Raw genomic sequence first — 26,279 nt, forward strand, 5'->3', positions numbered from 1 at the left:
TTTAACAGTTTTTGTTCAGATTTCAAATTTTAACCTGAACCATAGCAGCTATCAGCAGGTGTTGATTATCGATGCGATAGGTAAGAAACAAGATGGAACATTTCATTCATTTCATTTCATTTTGCTAGTTTAGCACTTTTAAACTTTTTAGCTTTAATTTTAAAATTTAATTTCAATATTTGTATCGCGTTTTTTATTTGTTTATTCTTTTAATTTATTTATTCTTATAGTAATTCACCTCCTACCACTATTTGCGTTCTGTCAAAGTTTGATTTTTGAAAAAAGAACTAAACAAAAAAAGATTAGGTTATAGATTTGTATGATGGACGTCCAATAATTTACAAAAATCTTCCACCATGAATGAGCATTCTCAGCGGCATAGCAAAACATTTTTGGCAGGAGGCGGGGCTTAAGTTTGCTTAAAAGGGCCGACAACATTCTTTCTTAGGCTTATTACTCAATTTTATTGTCAATTTTTATATTAAAAACAGTGCGAAAAAAAAAATTTTTGTTGATCTGTAGCAGCTTTCAGTCCGAATTGATTGAGAGATTTTGTTCGATTTAGCCAAAACCAAAATTTTCATTCCTGGAAAGCTACGTGTTTTTCTTTCAAAGTCCGCTTTACTTAAAATAAGAACCAACTTAAATTAGGTTACGGTACGGTACGACGCATGGAAAATCCTTCACTGTGTTTGGTGAGCATGGCACTAAATAATTTTGTAACATTGCTATGATGATATTCTTCGACCAATGTAAAACATGCTTAGATACTTTGAAATTTTGAAAAAACATTCGCATAGTTTTCCATTATTTATCTATATTTGAATATCATTAAAATCCAACGAAAATGAAAAGAAAAACACAAAACCAATCCTTTTTGTAACATTGGCTCGTTCAAGCATGACGTAATACTTTTCATTATTGGAGGAAAGAATTCATCCTTGAGAAAGGTGATTTTCATGTTGAGGTCCACACAGTTATGTGCAAAGATGAAGCGCCTTTACTACTTTACAGAATGTTCCAGAAAGATTTCGTAGAATCATTAAACTGCCTGTGGCTTTCTTACAGCATGGACTGCTTGATTCCTCTGTCACTTGGGTTATCAATAGTCGTAGAAGAAGTTTAGGTTAGCAAGAAATATTCGCCAGTTAACAATTTTAGTATAAGTTTTGAGAAAATATTATTGATCAATCAAATTCTTCAATCACTACAGGTACATATTTGATATTCCTGTTTCATAAATGCTCAGTAATATTTCCATTACCAGCTTATGTTCTTGCTGACGAGGGTTTCAACGTCTGGTTAGGTAACGTGAGGGAGACTTCTTATTCCGTTGGATTGCCAGGAGTTGACCAGAATGCTCAAGAAACTTGGGATTTCACGCCGGTTTTTTCAATATTTTGCATCTGCAAATTTTAAACTCAAAAAATTGTATACAAAAATTGGTACTTTATTTTACGTTCTGCTAAAAATTTATTATGGCTCAGTGTTTGTTTGATCAGCATTGTTGTAGCAGCAATCAATCATTGAAGACTTATACGATACGACTAATTGACAATTGAAAAATGTTCATTTTCACGTTTTTGTAAAAAGTTGGACGGAGATGGCGCGTTTGGAGCTGCCAGCGATGCTGACCTACGTGCACAATAAAACAGTAAAGAAGATCAACTACATTGGCCACTCGCTTGGAACGTTGATTGCATTTACAGCCTTCTCGTCACATCCAGAAATGATTAACTTGACTAACAATTTCTTATGTGGTTTCGTCGCAACATTGCAATAAAGAGACAAAAATTTGTATACAGATGGTCTCAAAATGGTTCATCTTCAAAATGAGTCGGAGGTAGCCGATAGTTTACATAATTTGATTTTGAAAGCAAAATAATTTTTTCCGCAAAATTATTTGTTTCGCGCGAATATATTTCTATCATAATTTAATAAGTCTATTAAGTAATTTCTTATTTGTTTTGAATCTCTTAAATTTTGATGTAAATTCGTTTGAGATTGTGGAGTGTTTTCAACGGCATTAGCTTCATTAATTTTATAACTTATCAGCGGAGTATAACTTTAGCGCAAGATCAAATCGATCATTTTGAAGATTTTTCATTTAAACTTTTTCTAAGTTATTGTAACTAATCATTTTAAGACATGCCTTAGTTCGAATTCAATAAAAAGTTACAGCAAGCTAAACAACGACGAAAACTATAAAGGTTCTTTTGTATGCCATTGTTAGGCTGTTTTTGTTACCTGCTTGCCTACATTCGCACCTAAAAACTCCAGTAGAGGCATGTATAAAATTATTGAATCATCATAGATAAATTGTATTATCAACATTTTTGTTGCCATTTTCAAGTTATTGCGTGTTTGATTTGATTGAAAAATGAAGTTTCTAGTGCTGGTTGGCATGTTGTTGGTTGTTTGTGGATTGTTCTCCACCGCTGAAGCAGGTTCAATTGTTTTCTATATACATTTTTCAATTCAAGATCTGGTAAAGTTTTTTTTTGAAATTATACTATTCATTAAATTTAATTTGTAATTTCAATTAGAAATAATATAGACTGTTTTTTTCAATGTAAACCAGACGTGTACGATGAAATTATGAAAGCCGTGCTAGAGTAAGAAAGCTTTCTTGTGTTTATTTTTATAAATTATTATAACTTTTTTTAAATGGTCATATAAAAGAGCAATTATAATTTGCTAAGAGCTAAGATAGAAGAATCAGAAAAGGCTGAGGCTAAAGGAGAAGAAGAAGAAGAAGCTGAAGCGGAACTAAAAGGTCTCTTCAACTGTAGAACAAATGGTGCTTCTTGTAACGCCATCCAAAAATGCTGTAAAGGAAACCGTTGTTCTGGCATTCTAGTAATTTTTTTTTGGTTCTTCTTACTGAGTTTCGAAATTGAAAATATGATGTTGCAATAATGAAGTAACATTTCTTGCAGAGTGGAACGTGCATCAGCTGTGGTAAACAGGGACAAAAATGCCTATACGATTCAGAATGCTGTCCTGGAACTGAATGCTCTGGTTTTCTTATTACTAAAAGAACTTGCAAGGCAATTACAAGAAGAAGCAAAAATTTGAGGGATTAATAACTATTTTCCAGAAGTTACACAAAATTTCATGATTAAACATTTATATGACTAACTTGCCTGTGCGAAAATGCGTTTTAATGAACTAATAACTGCTTGACTTTTAAATGTTGCATTATTTTTGATTTCAATGTATTTCTTTTTCATGAATATGATATAGGTGTGGGCATGCGTGCGTGAATGTGTGTGTGAATGTGTGTGTTTGTTTGAATGCTTTGTTATTTCAAAATCATAATTCTCTGGATATTTAAAAATAAACTACTTGAATAATCAACAAATTGAAAAGACAATTATTTATGAAACTTTTTCAATTATCGAAATAAATTTGTTAGTGGTTTACACAGTTTTGTTATTTTCCAATAAGACTTGCTTGATTCAAACAATAGGTGAATAAGATCTATAGTAAAATGCACTGTTACCTCTTACAATGTAGACATTCTGCCGAGTGTTTCAAGGTATGTTGTGAACAAAATTTCATTCCATGAAATCGCATAGAAACGTGAACATTTACCAAGTTCTCGATATCCCGAAAACAAAATATAGATTGTGGATTTTGGTTGACACATACAAAAAACCGTCTGCTGGGAAAGGATTCAATCTAGTTGAAACATTTTTCAAATTATTTTATTTAGTTGCCTCAAATTATATTTTGTCTTCATCGTATCACGTTCATTTCATTTTAAATGTCAACATGACGAGATATCTCTATTCTTTGTTTCTCCTATTTTTGGTTTACATAATTCTGTTAGTAATCCAACCGCCCACGTAAAACGCTCACTATTGGCAATAATATTGGAAAAAAAAATAATAATAATATTTTTATGCAGTGACAGAAATTTGGAGGAAAAAATGATTAAATCACAACAACAAGGTTCATTCCTAAAGATTAAGGTTCATTTCTTTATCATGAATTATTTTGTATTTTGAAATTTGAATATAGAGAACTTTTTAAATGTAAAAGAGATTATTATGTGTATTCTTTTTCTTTATAAAAAAAAATATATGAAAAAATTTGAGAGTTTCTCAAATAAAATGATAAAAATAAAATGTGCTTTCAAGGTCTTAACTAGAAAAATTTAACGGAAAATAAAAATTCTGAAAGTTTGCTACATTCATTCAAAAGCTTTTCAAATTTTCACAAGTGCCAATCCAATTCAAATTTATCCCTACTACTACTACTACTACTATTACTACTACTACTACTACTACTACTACTACTACTACTACTACTACTACTACTACTACTACTACTACTACTACTACTACTACTACTACTACTACTACTACTACTACTACTACTACTACTACTACCATTGTCGTTGTTATGTCAAAAATTTAAATAATTTAATTAATGTCCAATAATTTAATTAATTATTCCCTACCTCTTCCATAATGGTTGGAGGTCTTCATTTCCTCGTCTTCTCCAGGATTTCCACATCTTCAAATCCTACCCCAACCGTACAGAAAACGTTTTAAGCACATATACACACATACGCACATACATAAACACACAACACATACATAAACAAACACACACGCGTACATAAACACACAAATATACATAAACAAACACACACACATATACAAAAACAAATGCACACACATACATAAACACACACACACACAAGCACATACATAAACACACACACACACACAAGCACATATAAAAGCATCGTACGATACTCATTTTCAAGAGTTTTCTCATTTTAAATAAGCATCCATTGAAAGACGTCATCATAGTTTTAATTTTCAAGAATGTTTTCGATCATTTGGCATATTCTGAATATTAAAAATCGTGGCTAAAAATCACATAGTAGTTTTTTCATTCTTTTAAAACAAAAATGAATAAATTGTTCTTTAAAGTAATTAACAGTTTTGTTAAATCATTCGTAAGTTATAAAAAAATACATATCAACTCATTAATTTACATTGTATATGCACACACACACACACACACACACACAAACAGACAGACACACATGTACACACACACACACACACACACCTATCTATACATACATATAGCAACCTTACATATTACCAGGAGTCATTGAAAAGCCTATATTTAACACTAGTTTATTTTAGTCTACCGGAGAACATATTTTTATAAACCAAAAAAGAACGCGAATAATGTGAAGATTCTTCAACAAGTTCAAAAGTCCCTTCTTATGAAATTTGCATCTATTGGTTGTATGTTGGGATTGGGATACTTGCCAATTTTGAGTATAAATAGCATGAAATCAAGTAATCATTTAACGCTTCATGCCACAGCTTGCAATAGTTTTAGTTTATTAATTTATAACATTATTGTTTTTTTTTAGATTTTTATAAAAATTTGAAAAAATAATATTCTTTTCAAAATGTCTGCGACTAGATGTACTCTGCAAATCATGTTTTTGATTTTGTCCTTCAAGTGCATCCTTTCAAAAGATCCTGATCTGAGGAATAATATTGTTATTAAATAAGTTTCAGTTTTTTTCTAACTTTTCTATAAAATTTGTTAATAAAACTACACTTACAATAAATTTTTTGCTTGATTTGATATTTTTTTTACTAAAATTTGACAAAAACAACAATGTTGCTCTTATTAAACCGTCAAATCCAACTGCAACAGGAGACTAGCAAACCTATCAATCGATCAATCAATCGATCAATCAATCGATCAATCAATCGATCAATCAATCAATCGATCAATCAATCAATCAATCAATCAATCAATCAATCAATCAATCAATCAATCAATCAATCAATCAATCAATCAATCAATCAATCAATCAATCAATCAATCAATCAATCAATCAATCAATCAATCAATCAATCAATCAATCAATCAATCAATCAATCAATCAATCAATCGATCGATCGATCGATCGATCAATCAACCAATTAATCAGTTACAACTACTAAAAAATCTTTACTAAAATCCGGAAAAACTTCAAACATTATCACGTCTTAGAAAATTTGTTATAGACTTTTAACTTTATATTAATTCTAAAAAAAACATGGACAGATGGAGATGATTGCTTACAAAGGGTACCCAGCGGAAGAACACTTCGTCAGGACTACAGACGGCTTCATCCTAGGCCTTCATCGAATTAACAAGATGGTAGACTGTTCACAAAGGGAAGACAAGAACTGTAATGCCAACAAACCTGCCGTCTTGCTATTGCATGGTCTGTTGGAGTCGTCTACATCTTGGGTTCTCAACCAGCCACATCAAAGTTTAGGTTGCAGCGTTAATTTTAATCATAATTTTATGATTATTTAAAGAATTTATTTGTTTGATATAATTTTACGGCTTTTGGTCCCCTTGTTCAAAAAATTTTAAATGTTGAACACATTTTGCTTTATTTGTTTTTTTCCAATTATTTTATATTTCATTTGCTTAAAAGAAATAGCCTTTGTAGAGGTCTAGTCTAGCTAATCATCGTTAAATAGTTTTTCAAAGTTGTGTGATCAATATACCAAATTTTTTTTCTGAACATAACAATTCCAAAAACATTTTTATAAATACAAACAACATAACCATAAAATAAACATATAAAAAAACTAATAAAAAAATAAATCACTGTCCCAATCCAATCCCAAACACAGGTTACATACTGGCCGATGCTGGTTACGACGTTTGGATGGGTAACGTGAGAGGGAATACCTACTCCAGACAGCACGTAGACTACTCACCAAGGGATGATAAATTCTGGAATTGGAGGTAGTTGGGTGATGTCAGAATGCATATCGATATGAAAATTTCGTCTCGTTTCATCGTTTCGTTTCGTATCATCGTTTCGTTTCATATCATTGTTTCGTTTCGTATCATTGATTGTTTGAGTGCTGTGAGCTTTTTGTGAAATTAACATTAACATTTCATAAATGTGTAAAGTTCGAACGAGGAAATTAGAGTCTGAGTTAATACGAAAATTTAAACAAAAATCGGAATAATTCCTGAAAATTAAAAGAAATATTAAAATAAGAGAAGGAGGAATCTGTTAAACATTAACATCGAAGCTCATTCAAACGACATGTCACCTATAACACTGAAATTAGTCAAACTTCATCAATATCGATAATTTTTAAATTTTAGGAAAAAATATTTATTATGTCAAAAAATGAAAAAAATTCATTTGTAATAAATTATCCCCATTAAAATTAAAGTTGGGACCAAATGGCGGAGTATGACTTCCCAGCAATGGTTAACCACATTCACAACAGAACCAAACAACCGATAAACTTTATCGGATTTTCCCAAGGGAGCCTCATAGCTTTCTCTTCTTTCTCAAGAAATCAGGATATCTCAAATAAGGTGGGTTGCCTAAATAGGTTCAAACATTTTAAAATGTTTCTTAGAGCAGTTTAGTTGATGAGTTCCCTTAGTTTGATAAGTTTATCTTATGGTTTGATAGATTTATCTCATCATTTGACCTTTCGGTGACCTTTAAATGATCCCATTGAAACAATTGACAAATTTAAATAAAAATTTTTTTAGGTGAAAAAGTTCATAGCACTTGGACCTGTGGCCACAGTTAAGCACGTCAGCGGTTTTTTCAAGTACCTCGCTAAGTTTTCCATAGTTCCTGAGGTGTGAAACTTTTACATGTAAATGTAATTTTACATTATTATATATAACTCCAGGTAATTTCAAAAGACTTGAAATCAACTAAAATGTTAAAGTTTTTGAAGGTTTTAGGTTAAATTAAAAGTTTTGAATATTAATGGTCATTTAGCTAAGGGGGTTTTAGGGGTTTGAGCCCCACAAAAAATAAATTTTTGGGGGATAAAGACCAATTTAAGCCCATACTTTACAAATATTCACGTACATAAAAAATATGATATAATGAAAATATATGAAAAAAGCATATGAAAGATGTCAACTTATTAAAAAAAATTCAAGTTCACTGCATGCCCCAAATGATTTCTGGCTGTGCCACTGGCCAATAAGTCATTTATTACCTGCTGTATGCACGTGAGCTAGGTGACCATCATAAATGAATACACATTTCATTGATTTTTAGAGTTTAAACTGAAATATTCTTAGGGCGATTAAATGTGGCCTGGTATAATTTTAATTGAATTTGAAACTATCAGTTGGCAATGTTAGTGTCGATGTCAAGTGTTCATTCCGTGAAGTAGTGCACTAACTTTCTGGTTTGTTGGAAAAAAATTAAAACATTTATAAAAATAGAAGTGAGGAAAAAAATGTTTTTTTTATAAAAATGTTTCTTGAAAATTACTTTCATACATGAAAACAAACATGTTAAAGAGACGCAAACCCTTGAAGTGTATTAAGAGAGAATTTTGAATAAAAAAATTCATAAAATGAAGAAAAAAATATTGATTTTTAAATAGTTGAAATTCTTAAAAATTCATTCAAACCGAGGTAGTAAAATCCGTTCGTCTTAAACTTTCGCAATTTCGAAGTGGCATGAAAAAACGCAAGTGCTATAGATTGAAGAACACTCAACAATACAATCACTCGATGAAAATCAATTTGAATATTACGTAAAGTGTTCAACAAACAAACAAGCAATCAAACAAACAAACAAAAAACAAACGACACTTCTTTCATTAACAAACGAACAAACAAATAAACAAACAAACAAAACTTCGCATAAATTCGATGAGTATCTTTAAGTCCCTTGAGTGAAAGTGACTGCATTATCATTCATTAAAAAACTTTATGGTTAACCCGTGTGATAAAATGATGTAGCTTTGTACTTGTTAACATGCAGTTTTTTTTTATCAGGGATATGAAATAATAAGAAAAAAAATTGTTAAAATATCTTGTAATTTGTATAATTTCTAGACATTATTCAAGCTCATGGGAGTGCAAGAATTTCTTCCCTCTAGCTTTTTCGTGGATTTAGTGGCCAAGACAGTCTGCAGGGTGTTTCTACTGAAGCAGATGTGCGCCATTCCCATCCTCATTGGAGGTCTCAACAGATACAACTTGAACGAAGTAGGAGGCACACCTCTCTCTACCGCTTGTCATTTGTTTGTAATTATTTAAATACTAAGAAAGATTATACAAATTAATATTTGCATTGGTATTCGTTCACCAAGGTTGCATAGTTATATATTTTCTCAAATGTATGAAGTACAAAAACATCTACAAAAATACAATGACCAACATGAATTTAATTGAAAAAAGATAAGAAAAACTCAATAAAACTTACGTAACATAACAAAGAACACAATTAAACATGTAACAAACAAATAAACAAACAAACAAACAAACCAACCGACAGACTCGACTGCCCGTCTACATCACCCACTCACCTGCTGGCACTTCGGTCAAGAACTTGGTCCATTTTGCTCAGGTTATATTCAGTCATTATTTTCAATCATGTCGTTTTTTTGTTTAACTTGTTGGCGAATTAATGACAAAATACGTTGGTATAGATTTTATATGTTGTTAGTCGATATTTTTGCATGAATTTCATGCATGTTTCAAACTTTCATAATGAGAGAAACTCATAACCTCGTTTGTCAAATAAACATTAGCAACGGTAACAAAATTTATCTAGATGTACAAATCAGGTGAGTTTTCCTATTACGACTACAAGAAAAATAATTACGAATACTACCAACAGGTTTGGTTTTTTTCATTTTTTTGGATTTGGAAGCCAAACAAATTGCTTAATTAATTTTATTTATCCGACTGGTATTTTGCAAAGTTTCGATGGTCTATACATGTATTTTTTCACAAATATCAGTTAGATACTCACGAAACTTAGACGCCCAATTTAAAAAAATATCTAAGAATGAAACCTTGAACTAACCATCAGTTGTCTGACATGTACGACGCATCAAATTCACATGGTACATCTTTGCACCGATATAATGGTGCAATTATGTTTTTTATTTATTATAAGATCAGTGTTTCGAATGAATTTTTTAAACGAGACGATTTATACACCATCAAGTTAAAACACTAATTAATTAATTAATTCACTAATGATAGCGAAACATTTCCAACTAGACCACCGTCCCGAACTACAACCTAAAAAACGTCCACGTTCCCACATATTTATTCCACGGGAGCCATGACAAGCTATCTACTCCAGAGGTTTGTTCATTGCCGGTTAAAAGTTTTCCATTTATTCAATAAGATTACACAAACGAACTCACACAGACAGACAGACTAACACACACACACATCACATACGCATGAGATTAAGCAAATTTTTCCAATGAAACATGTTCAGTTAACCGAATTTTAGTGCTAAACTCGTCTACAATTTGTTTGCTAAGAAAATCATCTCGAGAAATTTTCTATACGAAAAGATTTTACGAATTTTTAAATGACGTTTTTAAAAAATTGACAACTGAGTAACACTCCCAACGAAGAGAATTAATGATAAAGAGAATTAATGATATTTAAGTTTGACCTTTTAACTTTTTTTAAAAAAATAAATATTTTTAATTCCGAAATAAAAATATCCCACAATGCCAATAACAAAGTGACACAGAATCTACAAATTAAAAAATTTTACGAAGGACGTGAAGTTCATCGTTGAGAACCTGCCCAACTTGAAAAACGTGACCCTCCTCCAGGGCTACCAGCATTTGGATTTTGTCTGGGGCATGGACGCCCATGTCAGAGTTTACAAAACGCTCCTTCAGATACTACAACAATAAAGAGTGGCTGGCATTTTTAATTTTTTTTTTCTAGAGATTTTTAAATCAAGTTTGGTTGTCAAAATTTGTCTTTACTAGATACTACAACAAAATGACTGACAGTTTGAATTTGTTTGAAGATTTTTAAATCAAGTTGGGCTATCTAAATTTGTCTTTTATTCAAAATTAAATTTTCAATTTTTATTTTACTGAAGAAACAACGAAACATTGATAAATTGTTATTTGCTTAACCGCTATTGATCAAATTTAAAAACTGTAAGCACTGTCTTAAACTCAAAAAACAAACTTAATAACATTAAGAAATAATAAAAAATACAAATATCTACTGGAAATTAATTGAAATCAAATTGGTCACTTTTCCAAAAGGCAGATGACAAATTGTTAATTAATTTTAAAAAGCCTCTGTTAACAATACAAGCCGTCACAAAACTTTTTCCAATAAAACTTAACAAAATGAAGGTTTCTGGTTGTTCACTATATATCACAAATTCTAAAAATTGACCTCGTACAGTTTACTATCACAGAATTAAAATTTTGAAGAACAAATATTTTTCCACTTTACATTCAAATCGATTCATTAACAACAACCTATTCCACAACTCTCTACCTCCTTTTTTGACAACTTCTCCATCACTGACGAAGTTCAGAGCGGATCTCAAGACCCATCTGTTTGCAAAATTCACTGAGGAGCGCTGTTGAACATCGCGAAAATAGCGCTCTATTAACAAGTTGACTGAATGATTGATTGTTATAAATTTATTACATACCAATACTTTACAATTTTTTCTACTGATTTGCAAACCACATTGCTTTTAAAAATGTCTGTCAACAAAAGATGTCTTTCAACATTGTTGACGCTAAAAAGAGCTCCGAGACTACGGAGATACCAAAGAACTAATTAAAATTGTTGATAACGTTAAAAATCGGATTGTCAATTAGATAAAATATGAACCTTGGTGAACTTGTATTTAATTGGGATTTAAATTAAAAAAGATTAATTCGTAAAACAGAAAATTGAAATAGCTTAATTACAGTATAGGATGGTAAACGCCTGAAACGAGCTGAGCGATGAAATTGTCTCAGTGGAATCAATCAACAACTTTAAAATCAAGCTAGGATACTAGAACATTTATTTTGTAGTGGTTCTTATACAGATGCCAGTCTACTGAACAACTTTAAACTTTATTATTATTATTATATAGTTTTCAATAAATTATGCTTAAAAAAGGATTGTTGTCCAAATTCACTAATTATATAAGAATATGTATAATGTATAGAATATATATATATATATAAGATTACGTATGATGTATATGTACTCTATATTATTTTCATTAAATTCTATCGCTATAGTATATATAAACTCTAGCGATTATAGTATTATTGTATAACATATATATTACTATTATAAATAAATATATATATATATATATATATATAACATAGTATACTGTACATTTACAATAAATAATCTTATGAGAGCTTTGAAGTGAACCTGCACATGGGCTAATTGTTTAGATCCTAATATAAAGGACACAAAGTTACATGTTAATACGTTGTACTTCGGTTATCTTCTTGACAGAAAGTTGTCGTCGAAAGAAATGGCCTTCATATTTTTGAATTTAATTTTCTTGGCCTGTTGCATTCCAACAAATGAAATACTAAGTGAAGAAATAAATAATAATATTAATAATAATAATAATGATGATGATCCTGATTTGAAAAGAAATGTCGTTAGTATTGGCTTGGCAATGGTGGTTGTTGTGTAATGTAAAAAAATGTAAATTATATTAGGCTTTTTTTTAAGTTTTGCAGCAAAACTTCTGCCTCTCAAATCAGCCAACGCTTACACATTAACAATTAACCATACAATTTTTAAAAATTATTAAAAAGAAGTATTTATTACAGTCTGAAATAATAAGAAGCAAAGGCTACCAGTGCATCGACCACATCGTCCAAACGAGCGACGGCTTCTTGTTAAGTTTGCAAAGAGTCAACAACAGATCCTTCGCGAGATTAGATGTGTATGACACGCTCGCTTCAAACGACGAGAATGATGGAAAGCCTGTTGCGTTTCTGCAGCATGGCTTGTTTGATGCATCTTCAACTTGGGTCATTAATCAACAGCACCAGAGTTTAGGTTAACTTTTTCTTTGAAATTTGATGTAAATGCCTGTTATTTTTACATATAACTGGTAATATTCAATAAACATTTGATAGTTTTATTGATAAAATGTGTTTTTTTATATACCCAAAACCATTTATTATATTTAGGTGAGGTTTTATTATTTATTTATAAAACCTAAAACAACAAATTTTTGATACGTTTCATAATTATTCGGCTGGATGGTTCAGGTCTCTGTCTCTCATGTTGCAGTAGCCCGGTTCGAATTCCTTTTGACGCACATGTGTTATATTAATAGTAGTGTTATTGTTTGATCTGCACATATATAGACACTTTCATATAAAAGTTCAATTGACTTTCACTCCTTGTTTGTAGAATTTTGTGGGTGCTTAACTATTTCTAAACTCTAACCTTCTACTCTACATACTAAAATGATTCTTAGCGGACCGTCTATGGCCATAATAATTGAAATTGTTTGTTAAATTTCGTAATTTAGACAGTTCTAAAGAAGGTTATTCTTTCTAAATTAACTTAAGTTTCATTTTAAATTATTTAAATTGTGCAGGATTTGTGCTGGCAGACGCTGGATACGACGTCTGGATAGGGAATATCCGCGGTAACACTTACTCAAGAAGGAATGTTCATTACAATCCGGCTGATCCCAGATTTTGGGATTGGAGGTTCATGATGGTGGCATTAATGAGTGAAGAATGAATGAATGAATGAATGGATGAATAGATGGAAGGACGGGTGGGTGAGTGAATGAATGAGGTAATAACAATAATGATGACGACGATAACATCATTTATAAAGATGCAGACGGTGGTGCTGACAAAGAGGATGATTTTTTATAAAAATTTATCTAAAAGAGGATGTTCACATTAATGATAATGCTGCTAATTGAATAGATTGATAAAGTCGTCTTTCTCATCCTCTTCCTCTTCATCATCATCATCTTCATACTCACCATCATAATCATCACTACTATTAAAGCCATCATCATCACCATCATCACAAGTTGGGACGAAATGGCCAGGTACGACATCCCGTCAATGTTACATTACATAAATAACGCTACAAAGCAAAGAATAAATTATATTGGTCACTCACAAGGAACCCTCGTTGCCTTTGTGGCCTTTGCGAATGACCAACATCTAGCTAATTTGGTTGGCGGCTATTTGTTGCATCTTATAGATTAGCTCAGTGAATATAGAGTAGCTCAGTCGTTTGTGTTTTTGTCTTGTTTTGGTTATTGATGAGTAGATGATGAAGATGATGCTGATTCAAGTGCTTCTAATGAATGCCTTTTGTATGGCAAACGCTAGCGCTTGCCTTTTGACAGACCGGTAGAAATGACGTCACTAGCATTCACTTGATTGACAGGTGGACAACCTGATAGCACTTGGTCCGGTAACAACAGTTGGTCATATTGTGGGCTTCTTCAAACTCCTCTCTGAGATTGCCATTGTTCCAGAGGTAAACTTTCTCTCTTCTTCATCTGACAAATCCAAAATTGCTCACGGATTGTTCAGTTATAGTTGCGATTATTTTTAAAGTTACAACAGTTCCGGCATACCGCACGATACACGTCTGTATGTAATTGTGAAAACTTCTTCATAAGCTCAAGTTCTTTTGTTCGTACAGCATTTAAACCCCAGCTAAAACCCAAACGCATCAGCAACAACAACAACAACTACAAATTTGAAAGCACACCACCAACAACAACAAAAACAACAACAAAACCTTACAGACCCTGTTCAAACTGTTCGGCATACACGAGTTCCTCTCCTCAACGACGTACATGAAGTGGGTGGCCCAACATGTCTGTCGCGAGGTGATCCTCAAGGAACTCTGCATTGCGTCTGTCCTACTCGGTGGTCTCAATCATTATAACGTTAATGAGGTCAGGTCAATCATTGTAACGTTAATGGGGTCAGGTCAAGCATTATAACGTTAATGAGGTCAGGTCAATCATTACAATTAAGCTTGTACGGTCTCCAAGCCATTTTTTTGTGGTTAATAAAATATAAATAAAAAAAATGTTAATGAGGTCAGGTCAATCATTACAGTGTTAAGGAGGTCAGTTCAATCTTTATAACTTTAATAAAGTCAGGTCAATAATTATAACGTTCATGAGGTCTGGTTGTAGTCTGGTTAATGTCAGTATAATTATCTGTATTGAATCATACATGTGCGTGCACACATACTTACACAAACATACATATGACACACACACACATACACACAGACCAGAGTGCCAGTGTACATATCTCACACGCCAGCCGGTACCTCAGTGAAGAATGTTGTACATTTTGTGCAGGTAAGCACCATTTATTTGTTGTACACTCCAATGAAGTTGTTCCAGACAGCACACACACACACCACACACACGCACACCACACACACATACACACACAAACACACACATATACACACACATACAGATAGGCGCACACACATATATAATGACATAGAGACACATATCTATGTGTCTCTATGTCACACATAGAGACAGACACACACAAAGACACACAAAGACAGACACACACAAACATGAACGCTAGTACAAAAAAATTCCAATGACTTGTGATGATAATTTTCGGCATGTTGGCAAGAAACTCAAAAATAGGAGTAAATTTATTTCATAAAAAAAATGACGGATCAAACATGAAAGAACAAATTAATAAAATATGAACGAGTGAATGAAATAAGGAGTAAAAACGAATGAACAAACAGACAAATGAATAATAAACACGATTAAACATCAGATCAAAGAAACATGTATACATACATACATACATACATACATACATACATACATACATACATACATACATACATACATACACACACACATACATACATACATACATACACACACACACACACATACATACATACATACATACATATATACATTAACTTTCTAGACTTGTTTCATCAGAAATTTAATTACTACACCGCAGATGGTTCGATCAAAGAAATGCATGGCTTACGACTACAACAACGAAAAAGATAACTTTGATCACTACAACCAAGTCAGCAGCAGTTCCGTCTTGTATTCCTTCATTTAGTTATCCAATCGTTCGTTCATTCATTCGAGTACTCTTCCATGCATCAACCTGTGCTTCAGATATATCAGATATATCAGCCGTATATAGCGTATATCAGATAGATATATCAACCACATATTCAGATATATATCGTCTTATTCAGTTTTCGTTCAGCCAATCAATCATTAAATGATATTATCTAACATTCATTCATTAGCTGCATGGATCATTAATTATGTACTTGTACCTATCTACCTACATACAAACATATACATACATACATGCACACATATATACAAACATGCACACATACATACAATACAAACATACATGCATATATACATACATACATACATACATACATACATACATAACATACATACCCACATGTGTACAACTAGCACCTAGTTTAGAACATTGGCAAGTATACAAAAGCAGACACACACACACACACACACACACACACACATTTGCAAACATGCAATCTCACAATTACACATACTTTCATGCGAATGAACACACGCATGCAAACACACTTAAGGATTCACACAGACAGACAGTCAAACACACAGACACACACACACGCTCAGACAACAGCTCCGGTATACAACATCAGCAACATGCACGTTCCAACCTACCTTTTCTATGGTGGAAAAGATGAACTGGCGGACCCAACGGTTGGTTGAATGAGTGAATGAAAGAATGGATAAGTGGATGGATGGGCGAAGGAATGGATGGATGAAAAAGTAAACGAATGAACGAGCAAGTGACTTGATTATTAAATCATATGAAAAATAACGATCGACTGGTCAAAAAGTTTAGTCAAAGGAGTAAACGAATCAATAAATTAACCAAGCAACCGAAAATCATCTAATCATCCAACCAACCGACCAACCAACTAACCAACCAATCAATCATCTAACCAACCAACCAATCATCCAACCAACCAACCAATCATCCAACCAACCAACCAATCATCCAACCAACCAACCAATCATCCAACCAACCAACCAATCAGCCAGCCAACCAACCAACCAATCAAAACAGGATGTAGCAAACATAATAGAAAGCCTGCCAAATATCAAAGAGGCCATAGAAATACCTGAGTACAAGCACTTGGACTTCATCTGGGGTTTGGACGCCAGCAAAAAAGTTTACGAAAAGATTTTAAACATCCTGCCAAAATATGGCGGTCGCATATATAAAAACGCCAACAACCATTTCTAAATTTTCACCCCGAATTGTATTTGGTTAATTATACTTTAATTAAATAATTTATTTTAAATAAATCAAAGATGAAATAAATTTATTGGTTGACGATGATGACGTTTGCAGTGATGGAGACACCGAACAATAATTGAAAAAGTGTTTTATTATTAATCGTTGCTGTCAACTGATATTAACAAATCAACCACGTGTAACTTTATATTATTATTTATGTAATTATAATTAAAATATTATTTATATCATTCTTATTATTAATTAGTTCTGCTAGCAAATAGGTTGGGGTAGAACTTGACACCCTCAATTGATTCGTCCCTACACAACTTGCCCAACTTCTCTGCGGTCTGTGCTCTGATTGGTCAATTTATTTGAATGGTTAAATTTGATTGGTTGATTATTTAAGAGGGTTAAATTTGATTGGTTGATTATTTAAAATGGTTAAATTTGATTGGTCGATTTTTTTAAATGGCTTTTTGATTTGATTGGTTAACTATTTTGGATGAATGATTTCATTGGTTGGTTAATTGATTTGATTAGTCGATTATTTTTTTATTTTGATCGGCAAATTATTTTGATTGGTTGGTTATTTTGGATATCTGTTCTTATTGGTCAATCAGTCATCCAATCATTTCTACTCTGACCTCTCCTTAGCGAGAACCACAGAGAGGCCGATGATGTCCGCCAGTTGTTCTGCTGTTAAACAGCCATTCTCGGTCACCTGTCAGATATAATTAGCTTTCATTCATCCATCCATCGATCAATCAATCAATCAATCAATCAATCAATCAATCAATCAATCAATCAATCAATCAATCAATCAATCAATCAATCAATCAATCAATCAATCACTTAATCAATAACTTAATCAATCACTTAATTAATTAATCAATCAATCAATCAATTAATCAATCAATCAATCGATCGATCGATCAATCAATCAATCCATTCAAGCATCCATAAATTCATCCATCCATATATTAACTTATACTTTTATCAATCCATCCATCCATCCATTCATCCATCCATTTATCCATCCATTCATCAATCCATCTCACAATTTGTTCAGTCTGCAGGGCGAGTACAGCCTCGTCACATGACCTCAACTGGACCACCTTCACTCCATCTTCAAACTCTTTCATTCTAATATAGATCACGTGATCAATAAATTACAACAATAATAATAATAATGATAAAAAAGCAATGATATGAAGGAAAATAATTACATTTATTATAAAGAAATCCAATTAGTTTAATAATTATTATATTTATTAATATAATTAATTAATTAGATTAATAATTAATTAATTAAGGATTTTAATTAGGCTAAACGACTGCAGAAAGCAAATCGCCCAACAAACTTTATAGATAGATTCAGCCAATCAAATAGCATACACGCCTGATCCAAGTCCTCCGGAGATAACAACTGTTTATCGAACGTTTATTCGTTCATTTTTTCATTCATTCATTTGTTTGTTCATTCATTTGTTCATTCATCCATTCATTTGTTCATTCATTCATTCATTCGTCCATTCATTCATTCGTTCATTCATTTGTTTCCCTTTACTTGATCCTCCACTAAATCCCATTTTACGTAAAAATTCAAAAACATTTCCACCAAACCAGCCAACTGAAGTTTCAACCACCCACCCACCCACCTACCCACTGACCTCCATGCCCCGTGCCCTATTGACCCTGCAGTACGCCTCCGTCAGGGTCATGACGCCACCACAATCCTGATAATGACGTAAAGGTAACTAACTACCATTATTTGGTCTAGCCCCACATTAACATAATTTATGTACATAATTGAATTAATTCAGGATAAACCTTTAGGATAGGCTCCAAAAATTCGCAGGTTTGCTTGGCTAGACTTTTGTAATATGAATCCCCAGAGCCTATGAATATTAATGAGTGCATAAATTAACGAAGTTTCCAGGAATAATAAACATAAACAAATAATCATATTAATAAATATAAATATCTATATAAATATGTATGTTCTTGTTGAAGCATTCTATAGCACAGTTCCATTTATTAGTCATTTCATCATCATTGATAAATAATGTAACATAATTTATCACCATCATAATCATCATCCTTAATCATCATCGTTATCACCGTTATCATCATCATAATCGAAACGAGACAAAACGAGACAAAACGAATCGAAACGAGACCATCATCGCCTTACCATGTGTTTCTTTAGTGATGGGATCTTGGATGCCAAGGCTCATTAGATACTGCTTGAACTGAAGCGTCTGTCGTGTCATCATCATCATCAACGTCGTCGTCGTCATCATCATCATCACCATCATCGTTATTACTACTATCATCATTACCATAATCGTATTTAGCATTATCGTCATCATCATAATCATCATCAATGACATTATCACCAACACCGTCTCAATCATCATCATCATCATCATCTTCGCCATCTAATAAAACATCATCAGCCCAAAAAAACACCCACCACCGTTCTTAAGACTCATCGTCAGCATCACCAACAATACCAACATAATCACCGCAAAAATAAACATCATTATCATCATCATCATTATATCACCATCTTCATCATATCACCATCATCATCATCATCATTATATCCATTATATCATCATCACCATCATCATCATATCATTATTATCATCATCATCATAACCTCGTCATCTGTGACGTTGTCTTGTTTATCTTTTAATTTGTTTGAGAGGTTCTTTGATATTGTTACCATTTCTTGGGCCTGTGGAGGAGAATAAGTGATTGAATGAATGGACGAATGAAAAATTGGGTGAATGAATGAATGAACGAACGAATGAAAAATTGGGTGAATGAATGAATGAACGAATGAAAAATTGGGTGAATGAATGATAGAAAACCATAATCAAATGAACGAATCAACAAATAAACGAATAAGTGAACGAATGAACGAGCGAATTAATAAATAAACAAATAAATGAATACAAGAACGAATGAATAAAAAAAGAACAGCAACTTCTGAGTGACCTTGACCATGAGATTGCTGAGGTCTTCGAAGGCGGTGCTGATTGTAGTATCCCTCTCCTGCCTCCTCATCTCTAAACTTCTCTCTATCCCCCCTATACCCATCCGAGATGCTTTCTGATGGGGAGGGGGCGACGATAATGGTGGTGGTGGTGGTGTGATTATGATGATGATGGTGGTGATGTGATTATGGTGATGATGGTGGTGATGTGATTATGGTGATGATGATGGTGGTGATGTGATTATAATGATGATGATGATGCTAGGATTATGGTGATGATGATGATGTGATTATGGTGATGATGATGGTGGTGGTATGATTATGGGGATGATGAGAAAATGTGATGATGATGTTTCCTAATGGTTATGGTAACGATGCTATTACACTGATAAAATGGTTTTTTCGTGTATGTGTGTACGTGTGTGTGTCTGTCTCTGTGTGTGTGTGTTTGTGTGTGGATGGTGATGTTTTCCTCAGGGTGGGAATGGTGGTGATGTTTTCTGGCGATGAGGACCATGACAATAATTAACACTAATCAATTAATTAATTAACATTAATTAAACTCCCAACTAAATATACTAATTAATTGAAAAAAACTAAGTTTAAAAATTAAATATTAGTCCTAGGAAAATTGGAATCGGCCATCTTACATTAACGATTGAAGATTCTTGTGGCGGCTGTAGCTGTGGCTGCTGTAACCACTTCTTCTTCATCACCGCCTCATTGAGCCTTTCATAAAACTGATAATGACGAGAGGAAAAATGATGATGAGTGACACACACACCACAGAGCAAAATGACAGAAAAGCAGCCAAAAACATGCAGAAGACTCACACACACAGACAAAACACACAGACTGGCACACACACACACACGCACACACACACACTAACAAACACATAACAAACTAACAAACACATACACACACACATACTGGCATACACACTTATACACAGACACACAAACTAACACACGAATACAAAAGCCCAAACAGAACAACATACACACAAACAAACACACCTACAAACCCAGACACATACACACACACAGACATCTAGACAAACACACGCACAGAAACAAACATACTGGCATACACACTTACACACAGACACATAAACTAACAAACAGATACAAACACACACACAGACACATACAAAAACACACACACAAACACACACAAACACAGACATCTAGACAAACACACGCACACAAACAAACAAACAAACATTCTCATGTCCTCCGTCAGTGAATGAAAGCCTAACAAAGGAATATAAACTTGATCCAACTGGTCCAGATTTAATGACGTCATTGGATGAAGATGATGACGAAGATGATGATGAATCTTTAGGGGACAAGTGAAGAACTATCTTTGGACTATACAGATGATAATAAATTATGATAATACTGATAATAATATAATAATAATATTATATTTAATAATAGTATAATAATTATATTATTATAATATGATAATAATAATAAAATATATAATGATTATAGTACGGTGATGACGACCGGGTGATGGAGCGACGATGGTGATGTGATATCTAATCATAATGATAAAGAATATCATATACAATGACAAATGATACAGTTTGAGGAACTTTTAGTAAGGTGATGTTATGGCGAAAACAGGGGTGAAGATACACAGATCATGATATCAACAGTAAATGATACTATTAATGAAGATAGTAAAGTTACAATGGTACAGTTTGAAAACCTTTTAGTAAGGTGTTGCTATGATGATAGCAGGAGTGAAGATACACAGATCATGATATCAACAGTAAATGATACTGTTAATGGAGATAGTAAAGTATATCATTACAATGATACAGTATGAGAACCTTTTAGTGAGTGATCCTGAATCTTTATCAATCTGAATGATATATCTTAGTGGCAGCGCTATAACATATGTCTGTGTGTGTGTGTTTGTTTGTGTGTGTGTGTAAAATATTCGGCATAATTAAATTTTACAAATATAAGTGAATACAATAATAATTATTATTATCATTAAAATAGTAATTATGAAATAAAATAATTACCCACTCAATAATGTTAGTAATATCTTTATATCTATTTATAATAATAAGGCCATTTGTGCAGCATTCTAACCATAGCTTTAGTTAGAGGCAACAAATAATTAATTACATTAGTAATATTTTATTCTAATTTCAAATTATTTTTGTAGAATTAGATCAATAACATACTGGTAGTTTGAACAATAAGTAAGATGAAATAAGGAAAAATAAGAAATGTTTTATTTTGGTTATGTAATATTCATACGATATGACATCTTACAGGTCTGCTGTGATCCGTCCACACGACGTCGTGGGTCGTTATCACGGCCTGACCCTTGTCAAATGCTGTCTAGAGTTGGTTTGTAAGTTAAATGAGTTTAACTTTTAAATTTAATCAACCAAAGATAATAATAGTCTAATTTTTTGTGAAAGAAATATGATGTTTCTGCATTAGGAAGGAATTGCATTTTGGTTTTTAAAATTATTTAGTAAAAAAGTTAGTTGGTTGGTTAACCTTTTTCTGATTGCCATCATAAAGTCTGACACAACTCTGAGAATGTAGTACTGGTTTTGCCTCTATGGACGCATCAAACCACACAAACCTATCCATTTGGCTGTCTGTCTCAGTTTGAGTTTGGTTGATGAAGAAGAGCTAGCCAGCCAGCAGTTAATTAGCTTTGGATAGGATATGGAAAGATCTGGATGACTGAATCTGACCTGACAGCTGACGACAATGCTCTGCCAGTTTTGATTTGATATTATTTTAATTATTAAATTTCAATATTTTAATAGTAAATTAATATTAAAATTATTTATTAATTAAATTTGAAATCAAGAAATGTCAATTAATTTATTTATTAATCAGCATCAAAAAGGTTCTTGTAAATAACGAACGCACTAACTGCTTTCTCTTTTGTCAAAAAATCATTTTAATAATTAAACGAAAATAAATACAAACGTCTTTTTAATATATTTAATAATTAATTTTTCATTAATTCAAATGTTAGCAAATAAATTATTATAAAGTTTACATTTAAACGGTGAAGAAAACAAAAGTGATGTGATAAAACTCGGTATGCTAAACGAAGAAGATTATTAAAATTTTGTTTCATAACCTTTATAAATATATATATATATAAAATAAAATTTTAAAATAAAGGGCTTTTTGACACAAAATAATTATTTAAACATTTATTTTCAACTGATATAATAAAAAATATAACATTTTAAATAAAACAAGTCCGTCGTTATTTGCCGAATATGATTCGGTTACGAGAATTTGGCTGGCTTATCTCCGAGCACATGTTTTGTGTTGTGTGGGTACCAAGTCAGATCGGGGATTAATAATTTTTAATTCATTAAAGTTTTTCTAGGTAGTGTTTTAGTAAGTAAGTTAGTTCAGTGATTTTATTGGCCTTCAGTGTCCAATGGCCATCCCTTGCTGTGTGAATGTGGAAATCCCTGTGGTGGGTTTGTTGTCTCTGGAAGAATTTAATGAGAATTATCTCAATTCAGGTTTGTGGAGCTTTTTTTTAATCTTTTTCTTAATTAGATTTGATTTAATTAAATATATTAAATATACTTTTAATTATTATTTATATTATATTAACTATATTAATCAAAATATTATTTTTTATTTATTTCTCATATAAATTAAAATGAAAATGTTCTATTTTTAAATTTTATTCTCTAAGAAAGGTGAAATAATAAAATATAATATGAAAAAATAGAAATATATTTGGTATTTCCCACCCATATGGCCCCTATATTATAATTATATTTACACATAAATTAGGCAAACCAGTCATCATCAATGGAGTCATAAGCGAGTGGCCTGCCAGCCGGTGGACTCTTGAAGAACTCAAAAGAAAAGTTGGCCATCGCGTCATTCACGTCAGGAGCAACACAAACTGCTTGCAATATAAGGTGTGGATGAAGATGTGGGTGCTATATATATAGCAACCATTTAAGCATCCTTCTATTTATCTATCCATCCATCCATAAATCCATCCATCCATCCATTCATCCATCCATCTATCTTTTATTTATTCTTTTATCACTTATTCATCTGGTCATTTTTTTTCACTGGTCTTCTTTTTTATTTATTAATTTGTTTGCCATTTTGATTCTAATTTAAAATGTACAAACATAAAACAGACATACATGCATACAAACATGAATACATACATACAAACTTATAGACACATTTATAATCATTCACGCATACAAACATTCAGGCATACAAATAAACATCCATACAAACAAACATTGTTATACAAATGTCCAGACATACAAATACGCAGGCAAACAGAGAAACAAACATACAATTAAGCATTCCTACTTCATACAAGACAGGACAGCAGTATAACATACGACAAACGACATTTAGTGACTACATACAAGACATACAATTGAACAACAAACGTGCCAGAAATTCCTACATGGCTGTGCAGAATATCAAGAAGGCTTTACCAGAATTGGAGGTATCTAATGTTCTATGTTTATGTTTACTGTCTATGTTTCTGTTTATTGTCCATGCTTATGTTTATTGTCTATGTTTTTGTTTATTGTCTATGTTTATGTTTATTGTCATGTGCAGTTTGTTTATGTTGTTTTTGCTTGTTTGTATTTGAGTTTAGGCTGTCTAATTATGTCTCTGTTTGTTTGTTTGTTTGTGATCTTACTTAAATTTCTTTTTGTTGATACATACAAACATATAGACTTACATACAATCATTCGTACATACAAACATAAATACATAGAATCAAAGAAACATACAACCATATAGACTTACAAGACTTACATACAATCATTCGCACATACAAACATAAATACATAGAATCATACAAACATATAGACTTACATACAATCATACACACATACAAACATAAATACATAGAATCATACAAACATACAACCATATAGACTTACATACAATCATACACGCATACAAACATACACGCATAAAAACAGACACATTTTTATTGCTTATTGATTCATTTTAGATTTATTGAAAATTATTTTTGTATAATTATTTTTGTTTTATGGACTTCATTTTCAATTAAATCCACAATTATTTAGTTACTTTTTGTTGTGCTAAATTTTTTTATTCAATTAAACTTGGAAAAAAAAATTCTTATCCTTCCACCAAGCCAGACATAAGAATGCCTGAGTATGTTGGAAAGGTGCATGGCGGTCCCTTTTTATGGATTGCTAATCGAGGACATTACGGTTGGTTGTTAATTTATTGATTGATTGGTTGGTTGATTGATTGATTGATTAATTGGTTGATTGATTGATTGATTCACTGGTTGATAGGTTGTTTGATCGGTCGATTGAATAGTCGATTAATTTTAATCAATTAATCAAAAAATCAATCAATCAATCAACCATTACTCACTCAGTTAATCAATCAGACAATGACTCAAATAATTATTCAATCGACTATTCAATTGACTAACTAACCAACCAACCAATCAACCAACTAACCAATCAATCAACCAACTAACCAACCAACAACCAATCAATCAACCAACTACCCAATCATCCAACCAACCAACCAACCAGTCAACCAACCAGTCAACCAGCCTACCAACCAACCAATCAACCAACTAACTAACCAATCATCCAACTAATCAACCAACTTACTAACCAATCAATCAACCAACTAACCAACCAACCAACTAATCAATCAACCAGCTACCCAATCATCCAACCAACCAACCAATCAACCAACCAATCAATCAACCAATCATCCAACTAACCAAACAACCAACCAACCAATCAACCAACCAATCAACCGACCAATCAACCACCAGAATACAATCACGTGGATCCGGACGACGGCCTCTTGATCGTTGCCAATGGCAGCAAGCAGGTCCGGCTGTTCAGCTGTCAATCAATCGACCGACTCTACCCTAACAAGCTCGGCACAAAAGGAAGAACCGTGAGTTATGATTATGATGACGATGGCAGTGGTAATGATGATGATGGTGGTGGTAGGGTGATGGTGATTATTGTGATTTTGTATTACGATGGTGATGATGATGATGATGGCTATGATGATGATGATGATGATGGTGATGGTGATGAGGGTGATGAGGATAATGATGATGATGATGATGATGATGATGATGAT

The 26,279-nt window shown here is 32.4% G+C and overlaps 5 protein-coding genes across 5 annotated transcripts in view; 4 read left to right on the plus strand and 1 right to left on the minus strand.

Moving 5' to 3' along the window:
• Positions 1-3,086, plus strand: part of HELRODRAFT_177929 (hypothetical protein) — a gene marked incomplete at both ends in the record, with an annotated part of 4,426 nt that extends 1,340 nt beyond the window's left edge. The window contains 4 exons of the mRNA XM_009026084.1: positions 1,015-1,126; positions 1,214-1,386; positions 2,683-2,859; positions 2,940-3,086. Of these exons, the coding sequence (XP_009024332.1) occupies positions 1,015-1,126; positions 1,214-1,386; positions 2,683-2,859; positions 2,940-3,086 (609 nt within the window). The remainder of the gene's footprint in view (positions 1-1,014; positions 1,127-1,213; positions 1,387-2,682; positions 2,860-2,939) is intronic.
• A 2,335-nt stretch (positions 3,087-5,421) lies between these two features.
• HELRODRAFT_185901 (hypothetical protein) lies at positions 5,422-10,877 on the plus strand. The gene is made up of 10 exons (XM_009026085.1): positions 5,422-5,539; positions 6,097-6,313; positions 6,681-6,795; positions 7,239-7,386; positions 7,570-7,662; positions 8,887-9,039; positions 9,329-9,400; positions 9,608-9,673; positions 10,063-10,149; positions 10,581-10,877. The coding sequence occupies exons 1-10, from the start codon at positions 5,447-5,449 to the stop codon at positions 10,719-10,721; spliced, it is 1,185 nt and encodes a 394-aa protein (XP_009024333.1). The 5' UTR covers positions 5,422-5,446; the 3' UTR covers positions 10,722-10,877.
• A 1,752-nt stretch (positions 10,878-12,629) lies between these two features.
• HELRODRAFT_85270 (hypothetical protein) lies at positions 12,630-17,126 on the plus strand (the record flags this gene model as incomplete). Its single annotated transcript, XM_009026025.1, has 9 exons — positions 12,630-12,861; positions 13,412-13,526; positions 13,865-14,012; positions 14,230-14,322; positions 14,597-14,749; positions 15,095-15,166; positions 15,813-15,884; positions 16,490-16,576; positions 16,947-17,126. Coding segments are annotated over 9 exons (1,152 nt in total), but the record flags the coding sequence as incomplete, so codon positions are not given.
• Positions 17,127-17,377: 251 nt separating this feature from the next.
• HELRODRAFT_177933 (hypothetical protein) lies at positions 17,378-22,751 on the minus strand (the record flags this gene model as incomplete). The annotated part of the gene is made up of 14 exons (XM_009026086.1): positions 17,378-17,474; positions 17,765-17,841; positions 18,179-18,263; positions 18,482-18,546; positions 18,791-18,856; positions 18,951-19,018; positions 19,315-19,381; positions 19,786-19,863; positions 20,127-20,240; positions 20,775-20,864; positions 21,350-21,497; positions 21,968-22,038; positions 22,422-22,490; positions 22,656-22,751. 14 exons carry the CDS (start codon positions 22,749-22,751, stop codon positions 17,378-17,380), a joined length of 1,191 nt encoding a protein of 396 aa, XP_009024334.1.
• A 3,207-nt stretch (positions 22,752-25,958) lies between these two features.
• The window catches only part of HELRODRAFT_85380 (hypothetical protein), a gene marked incomplete at both ends in the record, with an annotated part of 3,325 nt that continues 3,004 nt past the window's right edge, over positions 25,959-26,279 (plus strand). Inside the window, one exon of the mRNA XM_009026037.1 lies at positions 25,959-26,167. Coding sequence (XP_009024285.1) covers positions 25,959-26,167 — 209 coding nt within the window. The remainder of the gene's footprint in view (positions 26,168-26,279) is intronic.

The sequence above is a fragment of the Helobdella robusta genome (genome assembly GCF_000326865.2).
Source record: "Helobdella robusta unplaced genomic scaffold HELROscaffold_45, whole genome shotgun sequence".
NCBI lineage: Eukaryota > Metazoa > Annelida > Clitellata > Rhynchobdellida > Glossiphoniidae > Helobdella > Helobdella robusta.